The sequence below is a fragment of the Neomonachus schauinslandi genome, chromosome 7 (assembly GCF_002201575.2).
Source record: "Neomonachus schauinslandi chromosome 7, ASM220157v2, whole genome shotgun sequence".
NCBI lineage: Eukaryota > Metazoa > Chordata > Mammalia > Carnivora > Phocidae > Neomonachus > Neomonachus schauinslandi.
In genome coordinates, this window is record NC_058409.1 from 6,767,306 (window position 1) to 6,784,622 (window position 17,317).

Here is a 17,317-nt window from a genome sequence, read left to right on the forward strand (position 1 = left end):
CCTCCGGGTCCCCACCGTCCCCTCCGGGCCCCCAGCATCCCCCTGGGGCCCCAGCGTCCCCTCCGGGTCCCCACCGTCCCCTCCGGGCCCCCAGCATCCCCCTGGGCCCCCAGCATCCCCTCCGGGTCCCCACCGTCCCCTCCGGGCCCCCAGCATCCCCCTGGGCCCCCAGCATCCCCTCCGGGTCCCCACCGTCCCCTCCGGGCCCCCAGCGTCCCCCTGGGTCCCCACCGTCCCCTCCGGGTCCCCACCGTCCCCTCCGGGCCCCCAGCGTCCCCTCCGGGCCCCCAGCATCCCCCTGGGCCCCCAGCATCGCCTCCGGGTCCCCACTGTCCCCTCCGGGCCCCCAGCATCCCCCTGGGCCCCCAGCATCCCCTCCGGGCCCCCACCGTTCCCCCTGGGCCCCCAGCATCCCCGCAGGACCCCACCTTTGGCCCCGGGGCCTCTCTGTCAGAACAGGAGAGGTTCTCATCGCGGCAGCAGTAGCAGGCGGGACTAAGCCGGGAGAGGGCCGGGAGGACTCTGGCACAGGCCCGAACGCAGACTGGGGGCGCCGCTTACCCGCGTCCCTGGGGAGATGCGAAGACGGCGAGACCCGGGTCTGGCGCTGCTTCGGACGCCGGACAGACCAGCCAGTCGCTCCAGAGGCGCTGTGGGCCGCTCCCGCGCCTGCGCAGAACGAGGCCCGCAGGCTGCTATGCGCGTGCGCCCAGGGCCCGGCGCGCTGGGATTCGTCCTCCGGCAGGAGCTCTGGCCGCATTCTCTTGATTCCGCTCGGCCGCGCCGGGCCGATCGCAGGCTCCAGGGGCCTGTGCCGCGCGGTTCTCGCTCCGGCTGGCACGCAGCCTGTGCCGGCTACCGCGTCTGCTCCGGAAGTAGTTGTAGCAAGTACTTCCTCTCCATCTCCCCGTTTGAAGAGCGGGGAGGTGGGAGGCCGGAGGCGGGTGCCGGGCCCACGCCCCTCGCCCCTCGCCGGGCTGCGGCGTCCCCCGCCGCCCTGTGGCCCAGCGCGGGCGCCAAGCCGGGCCGGGGATGGACAGGGAGACGCGCGCGTTCGCCGAGAGCCACTTCCGACGCCTCCGCGGACGGCCCGCGGGCGGGGCGGGCGCGACGCCGGGCCGCGTGGACTTCATCGAGAGCCCGGACTCCTTTTCCTACGCCGACTTCTTCAAGGGCTACCTGCTGCCCAACGTGCCGTGCGTTTTCTCCAGCTCCTTCACCGAGGGCTGGGGCAGCCGCAGGCGCTGGGTGACGCCAGACGGGAAGCCGGCCTTCGAGCACCTGCTGCGGAACTACGGTAAGTGCGGAGCGCGCGCGGGCAGCCGTCCGGGGGAGGGCGCACAGCGTGCCACGGCCTGTCGTTGCAGGAGACGTGGTCGTCCCTGTGGCCAACTGCGGGGTCCAGGAGTACAATTCCAACCCCAAGGAGCACATGCTCCTCCGAGACTACATCAGCTACTGGGAAGACTACATCCAGGGGGGCTGCTCCTCGCCGCGCGGCTGCCTCTACCTCAAGGACTGGCACCTGTGCAGGTAAAGGGGGCGGGGCGGGGCGCACAAAGCCGCCTGTGGTTCCCCCCGGTGGGAACTGCAGGGCGTGCACGAATCTGGCTCCTGCAGCGTGGTTGGAGGTTCTCCCCGTCGCAGGGCCGGCCACGCCGCGCCAGGTGGGAACCCGTGTGTCCTGGCTGCTGGAACCGTCCTTGCGGGCTGCACCGCCTCTGACTGGCCGCACCTAGCTTGTGCCCTTCCTGTCGGCTGCCCGGCTGTTCCAGCTCAGGCCAGGTCCGACTCACCCCGGCTGCCCCAGGTCCTGCACCACCCTGCTCTGCTCACTCACGTTCTCGGCCGTCTTCCCAGCAAGGCTGTGCCCGACCTGTGTAGCATCTCCATCACGGACCAGTGACTCGCCTGCCCTGTCCAGGGACCCTTCTTCCACCCTGGGAGCTCCAACGACGGGCCTCTGGGACATGTCCCACACTCGTGGGCAGCCACACCCCGTCTGCTTCGTTCCCGTGCTCAGAGGGGGTCCTTGGGTTCTGTGTCCATTCCCCTACCCGGCAGTGTGCTGGTCACGAGCAGGGACCGACCTACTCACACCCCAGTCAGCTGGTGCAGGGCACAGAGTACGGCCTCGAAGGGTTTTGTATAAACGAGTGAACGACTGAACTCTCGTTTTGCTGATGTGGAAACTCAGGATATTACAGCGAGGCTCTCCCTTGTGATTCCCAGGACCCATCCAAGAGCATCTCGCACCGGCATGCCCTGGATGCTCCCAGCCTCACTGCGTCTTGTCTGGCAGGGAGAGCTGGCCCCAGGGGGTGGATCGGGGACACCCAGACCCTGGTTGTGGCCCCCAGGGACTCTCGATCCAGCAGCACATAGGACTCCTAGACCCAGTGCTCCTGCACGGTGGGCGTGGGCTTCAAACAGGCATAAGTGTGTTCTAGGTATTACACGGGACGTCCTTGTCCATTGTTTGAAGGTCAGTTTTGACTGAATATTACGAATTTTCCCTGGAAACCCCAGAATAAACAGAGCAGAGGGAGGCCAGGCAGGCAGAGGCGGCTCTAGGGGACGTGAAATCTGATTCGAGGGCTAAGTGGGAGTCTGACATCCTGCAGAGGCAGTTTTGGGGCAGTACAAGTGGTTTGGTGCTCCTCGGGCTCTCCCTGATCATGGCCTCTGACCACGAGTGATGCGTGAGCTACTCCAGAAGCTGTTCCAGTGCGTGGTTGGGAGAGCTCACTCTCTCTGGGGCTGGGTTGGTGTGCTCCTGTGTGTGTGTGTGGGGGGGCATTGTTCTGGTTGTGGGGATCAGGCTTTTGGACCAGGAGGAGTGGGGGGCTGTGGGGTAGGGGAGAAGGACCTCAGTGGACATGGGCCATAGCGCCTGGGCCACTGGTCGTGCATCCACTCGGCAGACGGCGAGAGCGTGGACGAGGGACGAGGCCCACAGGTTCTGGAGAACAGCGTGATGCCCATGAGGCACTTAGAGCACCAGCTCAACCAGAGGCTGAAATTCCGGACCTGGTGCAACAGGGGTCTGGAGCAGTTGCGGTGCCGCCCGCATGGGTCATCCAGGCGGCGTCACAACACCCCCAACGTCGTTTCCTCTGTTTATGACGGGCGTTCGTTCCTTGCACAGGGCTCAGGTGGGGTCACTTGGGGCTGTGGTCATGTGGTGGCTGGACTAGCGCAGGGTGGCCAGCCTCACTGTGGACGCCGGCTGTGGAAGGCAGCTCAGCGTCATTCGTGTCCTTCCAAACCTCTGGCTATCTCGTGCTCGGGGCACAGGGGCCAGAAGGTGGCCACTCCTGCCCCAGCCTCTCGTCACTCCCTGCAGGGACGCCTCGGCCGAGGACGTGTTCACCCTGCCCGTGTACTTCTCATCTGACTGGCTCAATGAGTACTGGGACGCCCTGGATGTGGACGACTACCGCTTTATCTACATGGGGCCTGCTGGCACCTGGTACCGGGCGTCCCTCCCAACCTCCTCTCTGCGCCTTGTCCCTGCCCTGCACACTCTCCTCAACCCTGTCCACTCTGTCAGAGCCTCTCAGAGACGCCTAGGTGTGGGGAAGGCTGCCAGGCGTCCCATTTCCAAGCCTCTGTACCCACTTTGCCCCTGGGGGCTCTCAGATGGGGGAGGTGTGGGCGCTGGGGCCCCTGGGGCCCAAGTCCTCGGCCAGCCTTTCTGAAGAACCAGACCACCTCTGGCTCAGTAGGCACCAACAGGAGGTTTCACACAGGTCACCGTTCCACGCTGACATCTTCCGCTCCTTTAGCTGGTCTGTCAACATCTGTGGGAGGAAAAAGTGGTTCTTCTTCCCTCCGGGGCAAGAAGAAGCCCTTCGGGATCGCCACGGTGGCCTGCCCTACGACGTGACCTCACCCGCGCTGCTCGACAGCCGCCTGTACCCCACGCGCAAGCACTGCAGCCCACCCCTGGAGCTCACGCAGGAGGCGGGCGAGATGGTCTTCGTGCCCAGCGGGTGGCACCACCAAGTCCACAACCTGGTAGGGCGGGCACACCCCACCGCGTGTGCGTGCAGTGTGGCCCAGACAGGTCAGGGAGACGCCCTGGGGTCCCACCGGTCTGACCCCAAGCCCAGAGTGTCCAGCTCCCCGTTCACCTGCCCCTGGCTTACCCAGCACACTCCTCACCCTTCACACATTCTTAGATGCCTTTCCACAGAGAGGGCCAGGCGCACCCCTCCTGATCCCACGGAGAGCCTGGGTATGGGATTGCACAGACTGGAGAAGGGCCACCAGCCCGTTTCTTCCCAGCCTCCCACGTTTCTTCCCTGGGCAGCAGTGGGTCCTTATACACTGTGGCGTTTCCCCAGTTCCCCTGGGAGCCCTGCTCTTGGTTAGCTGTGCCCTCAGGAAGATCCAGCCCCCTCTTTATGCTAGCACCTACCGGGAGACAGGAGCAGCCCTTCCTGGCTGAGGAGGGTTGCAAGGACCTCAGGACAGGGCTTGGGGATGGTCTGGTGTGGACTCACGGGGGGACCCACACCCCACCCCTTCCAGGAGGACACCATCTCCATCAATCACAACTGGGTCAACGGCTGTAACCTGGCCAATATGTGGCACTTCCTGCAGCAAGAGCTCCGGGCCGTGCAGCAGGAGGTCAGCCAGTGGAGGGACACTATGCCTGACTGGGACCATCACTGCCAGGTAGGCCAGCCTGGGCAGGAGGGAAGGACTGGGAGGGGCTCTCCAGGGCCGCAGTGAGGGCTGGGGAGGGGGCTCACCAGGACCAGGGCGCAGTGGGGGGAGGGCGTGGGCCAGCCCTCAGGGAAGCCTGCATTCTCAGAGGAGGGCTTGGTCCGTAAGGTCAGAGCTGTGGTCTTGGGGACATGGTAGCCGCCAGCCTGCCTGTGTGAAGGTCGGTGTGGTCCTGGGGCAGGTCGCTGCGGCTTCCAGGTTGCAGGACTCCGACCCATCGCTGGCTGGCTCCCGGGTATCTCTGTTCCCATCCTCAGGGACTGGGCCCTGCCCACAGTCTTCAGACACTTGCCTGGAGCTGCGAGCAAGCCACGCCTCACTGGTGCTCCTTCTGGCCAGGTCATCATGAGGTCCTGCTCCGGGATCAATTTTGAAGAATTTTACCACTTTCTCAAGATCATCGCTGAAAGGAGGCTGCTGCTTCTGGCGAAAGAGATGGGCCCTGGTGACATGGAGGGCAGTGCGGGCAGCAGGCTGGGCCCCCAGCAGGCTGCTTTTGACGTCAGCCGGATCGCAGAGGTGCTGGCCTCCGTGGTGGCCCACCCCGACTTCCAGAGAGTGGACGCTAGCGTGTTCTCGCCGCAGCCGGGGGAGCTCCTCCAGCAGCTGGAGGAGGTCGTGGCCGCCACTGCCTCTCTTTAGGGCATGAAGCTTGCATCAGGTGGGGCCCCGAGGCACCGGCATGGAAGGCAGGCAGTCTCTTCCACAGCGCCTTCCAGAAATAAAGCTCTGTGCTGCTGTGTGGCATGGGACAGGTCACCTTCCCGCGGAGCCTTGTGGCCTCAGGTGTCCCAGGTGCGGCTCCTGCTCTTGTGGGTGTGGTACTGTCCTGGCTGTCCGCTGGCATCCCTGGGACCCTGCCTATGTAGAAGGTTTGGGCTCCTTGTCTTCATGAGGCTTAGCCAGGGCTGAGTGCTCTGCATCCAGTGGGGGGGGTGGGTGGGGAGGCCCTGCTAAGTGAGCTCTGCAGCCAGAAGGCCCGGAGTGTGCTGGGGACTCGGGTGTGGGGGCAGCATGTGGTTGGGATTCCTGGTGCCCCCAGCCTTCCCTCAGCAAGGACTAGCATCCCAGCCCATAGGCCTCCCATCCACAGCAGTGTGAGGCAGCTGGCTTGTCCTGCAGGGTCCCCTCTGCAGTAGGACCACACCCCTGCTCGTCTCCCATCTTGCCCTGGAGCAAGCCCCTCCATGTGGGCTGGACGTTCTGGGGCCCAGGATCTCTGTGTCTATCCCATAGGAGAACCACTACTTAACATAGAGCCTGCCGTCCCTCTACTGGCCTGTGCCTCCTCTGAACCCCCATCCGGAGCCAAAGATGTCTGTACAGTCAGGGCACCAGGCCAGGCCTCATACCTTGTCCCTCATGCAGGCCCCTAGGCATCACAGGTGCAGCGTTCAGGGGCCCCTCAGGGTCGGTTGGCACCCATGATTTTATCTCCCTCTTACTTGTGACGGCACTGCCCGTGCCCCCCGGGCTCCAGTGAGGGCCTGGACCTTGCCCCAGGTGTGCAGAGCCCCCTGTAGTCCCTCTCCCAGCCTTCACGTGTGCTGGCCATCGTAGGCCACCAGCAGTCGGTGCTTCACAGCCATGCTGCACACCTCCGCACCATTCAGTTGCCACTCTGTGCGCCACTCAACAGTGACAGTAATGGGGTTCTCCAGAGAAATGGAACCCGCAGGATAGAGCGAGAGACGGTGGGGGCTGGTGAGTGAGGTCTGCAGGGCAGGCCAGCAGGCCAGGGACTGAGGGGAGAGTGGACTTTGTGGCCTGGGGTCCAAAGTCTGCAAACTCAGGGTTAGCGTGTTAAAGTCTGAAGGCAGCACTGCTGCTTTGGGAAACCTCTGTCCTTGCCCTTAAGGCCTTCCACTGACTGGATGCAGCCCTCCCAAAGTGTGGAGGGCAATCTGCTTTATCAAGGTCTGCGAAATTCAGAGTTAACCACATCTAAAGGATGCTTTCACAGCAGCATGGAGACTGGCGTTTGAACAAACAGTGGGCACCAGGGCCTGGCGAAGTCGATGTGTCGAACTGACCAACGTAGTCACTCCCCTGTGCTTGCAGGGACTCAGCCGGCACACTGCTCTGTCCCGTGCCCACCTCGACGCCCAGCAACTGCTCCTTTCCCAGCAGCCGCGGGCAGTCCCACAACCTCCCCGTGTGTAGCACCGGCCCCCCCCCCCCCACACCGCCGTCGGACAGTTGCGTCTGCACACGTCCCCGCATGCCGTCCAGCCGTGCCGCGGCACGCACACACCGCATTATTCAGCCGTCACCCCTTGCACACGTGTCCTGTCGTATCCACCCCCGGAACCCCTGCTCTACCACGTCCTCGCTCCTCCCACGCATCCCACACGTCCCTTGAATGCCGGTGCTCACACTACCCTCCAGTCAGTGCACGGTGTGCACACCTGCAGTACCTCACATTTGCTCCTCCTGTTCTCATCATCAAGATTTTGGCTCTAGCACGCCCACTGGGTGCTATTAGACAATGTCGCACTGCACGCTCAGGCCACGTGCAAACTTGGCTTCGTTCTGTTCCTTGTAGTCCTGTCTCCACAGCCGTGGTGTGCCGTCAAGCGGTGCTTGCACGTTCGTGGTGCAAACCCGTGACCACTGCACACACGGCAACTCATCAGTTGTTCCTCGCGCGTTCAAGCTGTGCCATCCAACCCACTAAACCACCCAGAACTGCCGTGTGTGGCCAACAGCTGCTGCTCCATGTCGCTCTAGCTTCCGCCCCCCTCTTGCACACCCACTTGCATTCAACAAACTGCACAGTCACTGGGCCTGGGCCTGAGCCATGCTGTGTGTCCAGTTGCAGCTGCTGGGGAGGAGGGGCTGACTCAGCATCGTCCCCATCATTCACCCGTCTCTTGCCTCTGCAGGCTGTCTCTTCAGGGGAAGATGTTGGCAGTATGTGACCAGGTGCACTGGAGGCTCTCTGGCTTGCCTGGCTTGCCCTTCAGCTCCTCGTCCTGGGGAAGGACCTGGAAGGGCACTCCAGCAAGCTCGGGGCATGTGTGTTTGCCGCCTGGATTGGAACCATTCCAGCGTTTCACTGGTGAGGCAGTGTGCGTGCTGCCCGTGGATCGTCATTTCTGGTAGCACCCCTCTGCTCAGGCTGCATTTTTCCGCCTCCTCATGGGAAAAGTCTGCACCCCCATGACGTAACCAGGACACAGTCGTGAGGCCTCAGCCAGACAGGAGTGACCACAGTGTACCTGATGGGGTGGGCGTTTCTGGGGTGAACAACTGTGCAAGGCATAGTGGGGATGCTGGAACTCCTTGTGTACAGGGAGCAGGGATGCTTATGGACTGAGTTGCAACTGTGGCTCTAAATTCTGCATCACAAGTCTTTACCCTGGATAAGAAGCCAGCAGGAAAAGGAGGTCTGAGGTCAGAGACCACCCCAGGAGGGTTTAAATCTAGGTAAAGCCAAAGATACAGACGTAGTGAAAAGAAGGGGCACCTGCCCCCCAACGTTCATAGGAGCAATGTCCGCAATGGCCAAACAGTGGAAGAAGCCGAGGTGCCCTTCAACAGACGAATGGATAAAGAAGATGTGGTCCATATATACAGTGGAATATTACTCAGCCATCAGAAAGGATGAATACTCAACTTTTACATCAACATGGATGGGACTGGAGGAGATTATGCTAAGGGAAATAAGACAAGCAGAGAAAGTCAATTATCATATGGTTTCACCTATTTGTGGAACATAAGGAATAGCATGGAGGACCACAGGAGAAGGGAGGGAAAACTGAATGGGAAGAAATCAGAGAGGAAGACGAACCATGAGAGACTCTGGACTCTGGGAAACAAACTGAGGGTTTCAGAGGGGAGGGGCATGGGGGGATGTGGTACCCGGGTGATGGACATTAAGGAGGGCACGTGCCATGATGAGCACTGGGTGTTACACACAACTAACGAATCGTGGAACACTACATCAAAAACTAATGATGTATTATACAGTGGCTAACTGAACATAATAATAATAAAAAAATAAATCTAGGTAAAGGGTTGGCTGTGAGGCCCTTGGGGAGGGTTACGGAGGTCAAGTCCTGCCTGCCCTTAGTCCACTTACTAATAATCTTCCTCTGGCCACGTTGCACATTCTCACCTGTTTCGTTTTTGTTTTGTTTTTGCTTTTGTATGATTTTCCCCACTCAGTGCCGAGGAAATTCCAGAGTTCGATCTTGAACACCATAATTTCTCAATCGGTGGTCAGAAGAAATCTCAGCAAGAGAAGCAGAGTGTGTTCCATCTTCCCCAATTGTAGCAGCTACTGTCCTGAGAAAGGAAATGGTCCTGGCAAGCACTATTTTTAAAGGCTCCCAAGTTTTAGTGGTTGCTGTGCTGAGAAAGTACCTTCAACCTCTAAATGCCAGGATTCTGGGGGGCCGTCTCTGCTCTTGTCCAGGGTCCCAACACTGAAGTGTCCTCCGAGCAAGGGGCATCTGGGTCTATCTCAGCACCCAGAGCAATGTGGCTGGCCCTCCTCGCTTCTCTCACCTAATAAGCTGATAAGCCTGCAAGACTTTCCACTGACTGAGGAGTGGGTCTGTGTTTCATTTAAACACAGGAAATGAAAGAACAAAATCACAACTCCCAGCTATGGTAGAAAGAGGATTTTGATGTAGTATTCAACTGTAGCTTTTGCTATTTATGACCAATATTGTCCAAATCAGTAAACATTTTTTTTTTTAACCTGTTGTACAAAAATTCAATTACCCTCTCACCTCTTCTGAAATCGTCCCGTCCCACTGGCCGCATCTCCTGTGGTCTCAGACCCCTGGTGCCTGGCATTTGCAGGGGCACCAGAGAGTATCGGTGGGACTCGGCTGCCCCTCCTCACCTGGTGAAGAGTGAGGTCCTTGAAGGGGGCCTCTCCTCTGCTGGGGGAGGGGTGGACAGGACTCTCGCTCACCATCGGCCTTGACGGTAGAATCTGAGATTCCATCTACCCTGAAAAAGGCTGTAGCAGTGCAAAGCAGTGTGGACCCTCGGGAGGGTTGTGGGCAGATGCAGACATGAGGAGGGAACTGCAGTCATCAGACCCAGTGTGTGAGCGAGTGCTCTGTTGTGCCCGTGGGCACAGAGGGCAGTGACCCATAGCTGTGCAGGGGTGAGGGAAATGCCTGGCTGCAGGCAGGGCACCATGCCCATTGGCTGTGTTCCTTGGCCAGGGTCAGCTAGTCCTCAGGCTCCCGGAAAGCAAAGTACTTAAGGCAGCAGGTGGTCCACAGAGTTCCAGGCTGGCCTGTCAACTGTCAGGCATCATGCTCAGCCGTAGACCAGAGTCTGTGGTGACCTGTGCTGGCATGCTGGGGGTGGGGGTGGGGGCGGTGCTGGCCTGGGCCACTCCGGTCTGTAAGTGTTCAGCTATCTGGTCAGCCATAACCTAGAGATAGTGATCCTGAGGCTGGCATTGCCAGGGGTCAGTTAGATGCACTTCATGAACTAGAACCAAAGCAAAGTAAACCTAAAAAAATGTTAGAGAGTAATGTAGTTGAGAACAGAAAAGCAGTAGAGAAAATCGGCAAAAGTTGTTTTTCTGAAAAATTGGAAAAAAATGTCAAAACAGCTAGATTGACTAAGAAAAATTTAGACAGGACTCAAAAAAGGGTTTATTTTAAGAGACTATGAACAATTGAACAACAAATTGGATTATCTAGATGAAATGTACAAATTCCTAGAAGCACACAAACTACAAAACATTCTATTGGTGAATACTACTTAAACATTTAAAGAAAAATTAACACCACTTCTTCTCATCCAGCAAATAAGAGAGGAGGGAACACTTTTGATTTCTACAAAGCTAACATTACCCTCATACCAAAGCCAAAGGCCTCACAAGGAAACTACAGACCAATATCCCTCTGATATAGATGCAGAAATCCCACAATAAATAATACCAAACAGAATCCAGCAGCAAATTAAAGGATTATACATCATGACCAAGTGGGGTTTATCCCAGAGATTTAAAGGTTCCATATATGAAGAGCGACCGATCCAGAGTAGTAGAATGAAGTGGAAAAATTCAATCATCTCCATTGCTGCAGAAAAAGTATTTGACAAAATCCAACATCCTTTCACCATAAGAGAACTCAATCAAGTGGAAATAAAAGGGAATGTCCTCAGCATCATAGAGGGCATTTATGAAAAACCCACAAGTAACATCATGCTTAGTTGACTGAAAGCTTTCTCCTGAAGATCAGGAACAAGGCAGACATCCACTTCCATGACTCCTACTCAACATTCCACTGGAAGATCTGGACAGAGCAATTAGGCAAGAAACATAAAAGCATCCAAATAGGAAAGTTGGAGGTAAAACTGTCTATTTATAGATGACAAGCTCTTATATGTACAAAATCCTAAAGAATAGCGCCCCCCCACTACACACACATATAACTCTTCACACTAATAAATTCAGTCAGGCTGCCAGATACTAGATCAATGGAATAGAACTGAGATCCAAGAATTAAATCCATATGCATGTGGTCAATGGATTTTTTTTTTTCAACAAAGGCACCAAGACCATCCAATGAAGGAAAGCAGTTCTTAAAACAGTAGTGTTGGGAAAAGTGCATATCTACACGCCAAAGAGTAAAACTGAAGCCTTACCTCACAGCATATGTAAAAATTAACTTAAAATGGGTCAAATGCCTAAATTTAAGAGTTAAAATTCTAGAACCCTTAGGAAAAAAACACAGGAGCCAATCTTCATGTCATTTGATTTACCAATGGTTTCTTAAATAGAACACGCAAAGCACAAGCAACAAAATCTAAAACAAATTGGACTGCATCAAAACTTTAAAATGTTGTGTATAGGGGCACATGGGTGGCTCAGTTGGTTAAGCCTCTACCTTTGGCTCAGGTCAGGATCCCAGGGTCCTGGGAATGAGCCCCACATCGGGCTCCCTGCTCCTTCCCCGCGCCCAGCTCATGTTCTTTCTCACTAGCTCTTTCTCTAAAATAAATAAATAGTTTTAAAAATGTGTATCAAGGGACACAAAATAAAACCCACATGATGGTAGAAAATATTTGCAAGTAATAAATATGATAAGGGTCTTGTACCAAGAATACACAGATATCACAGTAAGATACCATATTATACCCATCAAGGTGACTATAATTTAAAACACAAAAAATAAGTGTTGGTAAGGTCAGAAGCCTCATACATTGCTGGAGTGGGGGGAGATGTACAGTGGTGAAGCTTCTGTCAAAAACAATTTAGCAGTTTCTGAAGAAGTTAAACATAGACTTGCCATTTGACTAGGCAATTCTACTCCTACCCGAACAGCTGAAGACAGACACTCAGATGTATATCTGTACCTGAATGTTCATGTTTGCACTAGTCATAATAGCTGAAAAGTGGAAATAACCCACATGTCCATCAACAATGGATAAGTCCATTTACAGATATGGACATGGAATGAGTAAAATTTATTTTATTACATGTACAGTGGAATATTCAGCCTCAAGAAGGAGGAGTTTTGGTACATGCTACAGCATGGATGGAACCTTGAAAATATGCTCGGTGAAAGCAGCTAGACACAAAGGCCACATAGTGTATGATTCCACTTACATGAGATGTGCAGGACAGGTAAAGCTAAGGAGACAGAAAGGAGATGGTTGGTTGCCAGGGTCTGGGGGAGTGGGGGAAGGAAGATGGGCTGTTTAAGGAGGGGGATGGGGTTTCTGTTTGAGGTGAAGTGTTCGGTAACTAGACAGGGCTGATGGTTTCAAGACATTGTGCATGTACTTAATGCCACTGAATTGGACAATGTAAAATTTAAAAGATAATTTTTATTTTATATACATGTTAAAACAAAATACATGTAATCATCAAGCATATGAAGAAAAAGCCACAAAAGAAAAAATAAGAGAGGAAGGCAGGCCCTGGTTATGGAGCTGACACTGGAGGTGACCTGGCTGTAGCTCTGGGGTTTCCTGTGGGTGTAGATCTGGCATTAGACATGGAGGTAGCCCTGATACTAGGGCTGGTATGGAAGTGGGCGTTAGGCCTGCCTCTATCTCTGGAGCTGGTGGTAGTTGAGCTGCTTCTAACTCAGAGCTAGAGCTGTCAGCGTGCTGGTTCTAGCTGCGGAGCTAATGCAGAATCTGGCACTGGTGTGGATTTTAGCTCTGGAACTAGTTCTAGACCTGGTGGTGGAGTTAGCTCTTGCTCAGAACTTAGTGCTGTTTCTAGCTCTGGAACTAGTTCTAGATCTAGAGCTGTTGCTGGAGCTGGTGGTGCCGCAGGCTCTGTCTCTGGAGTTGGTGCCATCCCTGATGATGGAGCTGGTGGTAGCTCAGAAGGCGGTGATGGCCCTCACTCTGGAACTAGCTCTGGAGCTGGTGCCAGAGCTCATGGAGGAGCTGGGGTTGTGGTTGACTCCATCTCTCTGTCTGGTACCAGGGATAGTGCTGGAGTTGGTTCTGGATCTGGCTTTGAATTTGTTTATTTTTGGAGCTGGCAACAGAGCTGACTTTAACATTGGAGCTGGGGCTAGAACTGAATTTCACTTTACTATTTGTGCTGAAGCTAGGGCTAGCTCTGGAGCTGGATAGCTCTGGAACTGGCTTCAGCTCTGGAGCTGGTGCTAGATTGATGCTATGCTAGCACAGAACGGTTGCTAGAGCTGGCTCTCCTTCTGGAACTGGTGGGCAGAGTTGGTGCTGGGGCTGGTTCTGCCTGTGCAACCGGTGGCAGACCTGGCTGTGACTCTGGAAGTGGCCCTGGAGCTGGACCCAGAGGTAGCTCTAGCTCTGCAGCTGGTACTGTGGCTGCTATTTCTAGTGCTGGAGTTGAAGACACAGCTGTCATTAGCTCTAGATCTGGCTGTAGAGCAGACATGAGCTGCAGGCAGAGGACTGTTTAACCAACATGATTACCTTACCATATGACTCTCCCAACACAGAAAACACCCCCTTGCCTTCAAGCAAAACCCAAACCAACCCAAGAGATACATCCCAAGAAGTGTCCCTAGGGGAGTGGGCTGAGGCCACGCTCTGCTCCTGTCTTCGTGGTCCACCCCCTCCCCCTCATCACAGCAGCCACCCCCCAGTTCTCCTGACCCTCTGGCTCTGCCTCAGTGGGCTTCAGCTGGGCAAGAGCATCTGGGCAGAGCAGCAGGTCCAAACCAGGCATGTTCAGTTGTGCTTGGTTCACTAGCATCCTAGAGAGGAAGGTATGGAAGCTGACAGAAACCCTCCAGAGACTGGTCCAGCCAGGCACCCAGGATTGAGGAGAAGGTGCTGGGGGAAGGCAGACAGGCAGCAGAGAGGACCCCAGAGCAGTACCCACACAAACACCCACAGCCCATACTTGGAGGGGCAGCCCTTCCCTCAAGGAGGGGATGGTCCTCCTGATGAAGCAGGAAACAGACACAGATGTTCACTTTCCTTCTTTGGCCTAGAAAATCACCACTGGGGAGCAGCCAAAGTAGGGTCTGGAGGGTCGCTCTCTACAGCTGGACGAGCGTCTTGCCAGGGAGTGGAGCTTCCAAGGCCACCAGCTCAGCTGGAAGGGCCTGCCCTCTCCCAGATCCTACTCACTGCCCCCTGTTCCCCTCAGGGGTTAGGGTCCCCCAGGTCCCCCTCGGGCCCTGCCAGCTTCTGGCAGTGGCAGTAGGAGGCCTGACCTTGGAGGAGAAGCTCTCAAGCACACCTCACTGGAAAGTTCCTGCAAAAGCATGGACCAGGCCCTGACCCTGCCCTCCCAGCTCCTAGGGCCCCCCAAACTTGTGGTGCTGGTGAGAACAGTCGTGAGGGTGGGGCCTGGGTGAGCCCTCAGCAAGTAGAGCTGGCCAGCGCCATTGGCGCCGTCTCGGCCCTGCACCCCTAATCTCAGGGCGTAGGACTCCCTGCTCCCTCCCCAGACACGTGGCCTCGTCCTGACGGCTCCCTGCCTTTGTGGCTGTGCTCCTGATTCCCTCCTTGCCACCAGTTCCGGGGCACCATGAGGTCAAGAGCTGGTATGGCCTGCGGGTCCAAGGGGCCTGGGGAACTGGGTCACAGTGCTGGCCTGAGCTGGACTGGCCTCCTCGGGCTGCCTTGCTTTACTTTCGGGTCCTCTGGCCTTTTGGGGTGCCTTGCCTTTGCCCCTCTGCCCTCCAGACTGTGAGTTCCTTGAGGGCAAGGACCCCCCCAGGAGTGTGGCATCTGGGTCTTACTCGTCCCCCACTCAGGAAGAGATGAGAGCATTCAGAGTCCCTCCCAGCTGTGAGGAGGTCACACTTGGGACTCAGATGGTAGTAAGAGGCAGTGTGTGCTGGGTGGGAGCCCAGGACACAGAAAGACCATCCCTGCCCCATTGCTCCCTCAGGCCCCTTGGTGGATGGCATCCATACCACAGGCCAGTTGGGACACCGGGGAATAAAACCCACCTGTGGGCAGAGGAGTGGGTGCCAGGCTCCAGGGTTGTGAGAAAGACTGTGAGCCTCCCCTGTGTACCTGGGTGCCCAGTTAACTCACAAGGCCGTCTCACCAGACCTGGACAATGACCACGGCCCCACTGCCAAGCGAAGACCCAAGGCTCTTATACGGGTGGTTGCCTGTCTAGACTCTGGCTGGATTCGGAGTCTAATGCTCGGCCACGCTCTCAACCACACCAGCTCCCTGGCCTTCTCAGTCCCCAAGCCACTCTACTAGAAGGACCACCAGGGGTCTCAAACATAGTGGGACATCCCTGGAGGAGTCCAACAGACACTTCTCTGACCATGTGGAACCCCTGGGGTCACCTGCTCCACACACCCAACTTGTAGAGGACGAGATAGGCCATCTCTCCTGTAGCGCCTCCACATGAGGAGGGGCAGACACAGGACCCCAAGCCCTATCCTCTCCAGGATGCTTGACCCATGGCCCTGACCCAGGCGGGCCCCATGGTCTGTCAGCCTGGCATCTTTCCCCTCCTCTTGCCCTGGGCCTGGGCATGCTGCTAGAAGGCTGGCAGAGATGTCTTCAACCTCTTTCTACTCCCCCCTTGCCACCTCCAGTGCTGCCCCTCCTCTGGCTCCCCACCCATGCTCCCCACCTGGAAGTCTGTGTGTGGGGGGTGGGGAGGGTGGGAGGATGCCCAGAGGAACAGGGCCTACACGGGAGGTGGTGGACGGGAGGTGGTGGATGGGGTCCATTATGTTCCTGGGAGATCTCATTCCCAAAGCACAGCCTGTGGGGGAGGTTTGAGTGAGCGTAGCAGGTTGAGATTTAGGAGCAGCGGTCTAGTGTCAGAGACGGGGGTCAAGTGTGCTAAGCCAGACCAGCCATTGGGGAGTAGGGTCCTGGGCTGGAGAAGGGCTGCGGTTTCTGATTGGGTCAGAGTTCAGGTTTGAGTTTGGGTTTAGTGTTTAAGGTTCAGATTTGGAGTGAAATCGTGAGATCAATGGTAAATCTACATTTAGCTTTTAGAAGAACTGCCAGACTCTTTCACAGTGACTGAGATATTTTACAGTCTCATTAGTAATGTGCCAGGGTTCCAATTTCTCCACATTCTCCAACTCATGTCCATTTTTTTTTTTTAAGGTTTTATCTATTTATTTGAGAGAGAGAGAGCATGAGAGGGGGGAGGGTCAGAGGAAGAAGCTGACTCCCTGCTGAGCAGGGAGCCTGATGCAGGACTCCATCTTGGGACTCCAGGATCATGACCTGAGCCGAAGGCAGTCGCTTAACCAACTGAGCCACCCAGGCGCCCTCATGTCCATTGTTTTTATAATAGTGCTTCTGATGGGTGTGAGGCGCACACTGTGGTCTTGATTTGCATTCCCCTGATGGGATGTCCACTGCGACCCTGCCCATCTTGCCTCCTATCACCCTACTCTATTCAACTGCCCCATCTACTCTCAGTCACGGCTCTCCTTACCACCTCCGGATGTCTCCTTTTCCATAATGTCATATAAACTGGAACGCACGGCGTGTAGTCTACTCAGCTTGGATTCTTCCACGTAGTAACACGTGGTAAGATCCATCCATGTCCTTGCATGGCTTAAGAGATCATTCTTTCATATTGCTGAATGGTATTGCATTCATGGGTGCTTAGATGTACCTCACTTGGCTATCAACTCACCTATTGAAGGATACCCTGACTTTTAAAGGTGTTTGGCCATCATGGAGAGAGAGATGTGCAAAATTGCATACTGGCTTTTGCTTGGACGGGAATGTTCAAAGCGGTTGTCCAAATACCCAGGACTGCAATTGTTGGCTTACATGATGAGAGCAAGTTTAGTTTTGGAAAACACTGCCACAGTGGCTGTACCCTTATGCATTCCACCTGCAATGAAGGAAAGTTCCTCTTGCTATTTTTTTCCTTAAGATCTTGGCTATTTTTAGTAGGCGTGTGGTGTTATGTCACTGTTGTTTTCATTTGCTTTTCCCTCCTGACGAATTACCTTGAGCATTATTTTGTATGCTTGTCATCTCTATATCTTGTTTGGTTAGGTGTGTTTGCAGATCTTTACCAATTTTTAATTGGATTGTTTGTCTTGTTTTCTTTTGGAATTTCTTTGTATACATTTTTTTCTTTGTATATTGTTCATAGAAGCCTTCTATCAGATGTGTTTTCCAAATATGTTCTCCCAGTTTG

The 17,317-nt window shown here is 55.7% G+C and overlaps 3 protein-coding genes across 4 annotated transcripts in view; 2 read left to right on the top strand and 1 right to left on the bottom strand.

Annotated features, from left to right (window-relative positions):
- SNAP47 (synaptosome associated protein 47) overlaps positions 1 to 655 on the bottom strand; it is a 46,472-nt gene extending 45,817 nt beyond the window's left edge. Inside the window, 1 exon segment of the mRNA XM_021690877.1 lies at positions 562 to 655. The gene's annotated coding sequence lies outside the window, so the exon portion shown is untranslated.
- A 214-nt stretch (positions 656 to 869) lies between these two features.
- On the top strand, positions 870 to 5,874 carry JMJD4 (jumonji domain containing 4). Of its 2 annotated transcripts, none has more exons than XM_044916802.1 (6): positions 870 to 1,297; positions 1,368 to 1,533; positions 3,347 to 3,472; positions 3,753 to 4,020; positions 4,537 to 4,635; positions 5,074 to 5,874. In XM_044916802.1, the coding sequence occupies exons 1-6, from the start codon at positions 1,033 to 1,035 to the stop codon at positions 5,374 to 5,376; spliced, it is 1,227 nt and encodes a 408-aa protein (XP_044772737.1). In that variant the 5' UTR covers positions 870 to 1,032; the 3' UTR covers positions 5,377 to 5,874. The 2 variants fall into 2 exon arrangements, with proteins under 2 accessions (XP_044772737.1, XP_021546565.1); XM_021690890.2 differs by having other exon boundaries at positions 4,537 to 4,683; positions 5,074 to 5,870.
- Positions 5,875 to 5,999: 125 nt separating this feature from the next.
- LOC110581148 lies at positions 6,000 to 8,333 on the top strand. The gene has a single exon (XM_021690902.1). It carries the CDS (start codon positions 6,753 to 6,755, stop codon positions 7,653 to 7,655), a length of 903 nt encoding a protein of 300 aa, XP_021546577.1. The 5' UTR covers positions 6,000 to 6,752; the 3' UTR covers positions 7,656 to 8,333.
- Positions 8,334 to 17,317: the final 8,984 nt, after the last annotated feature.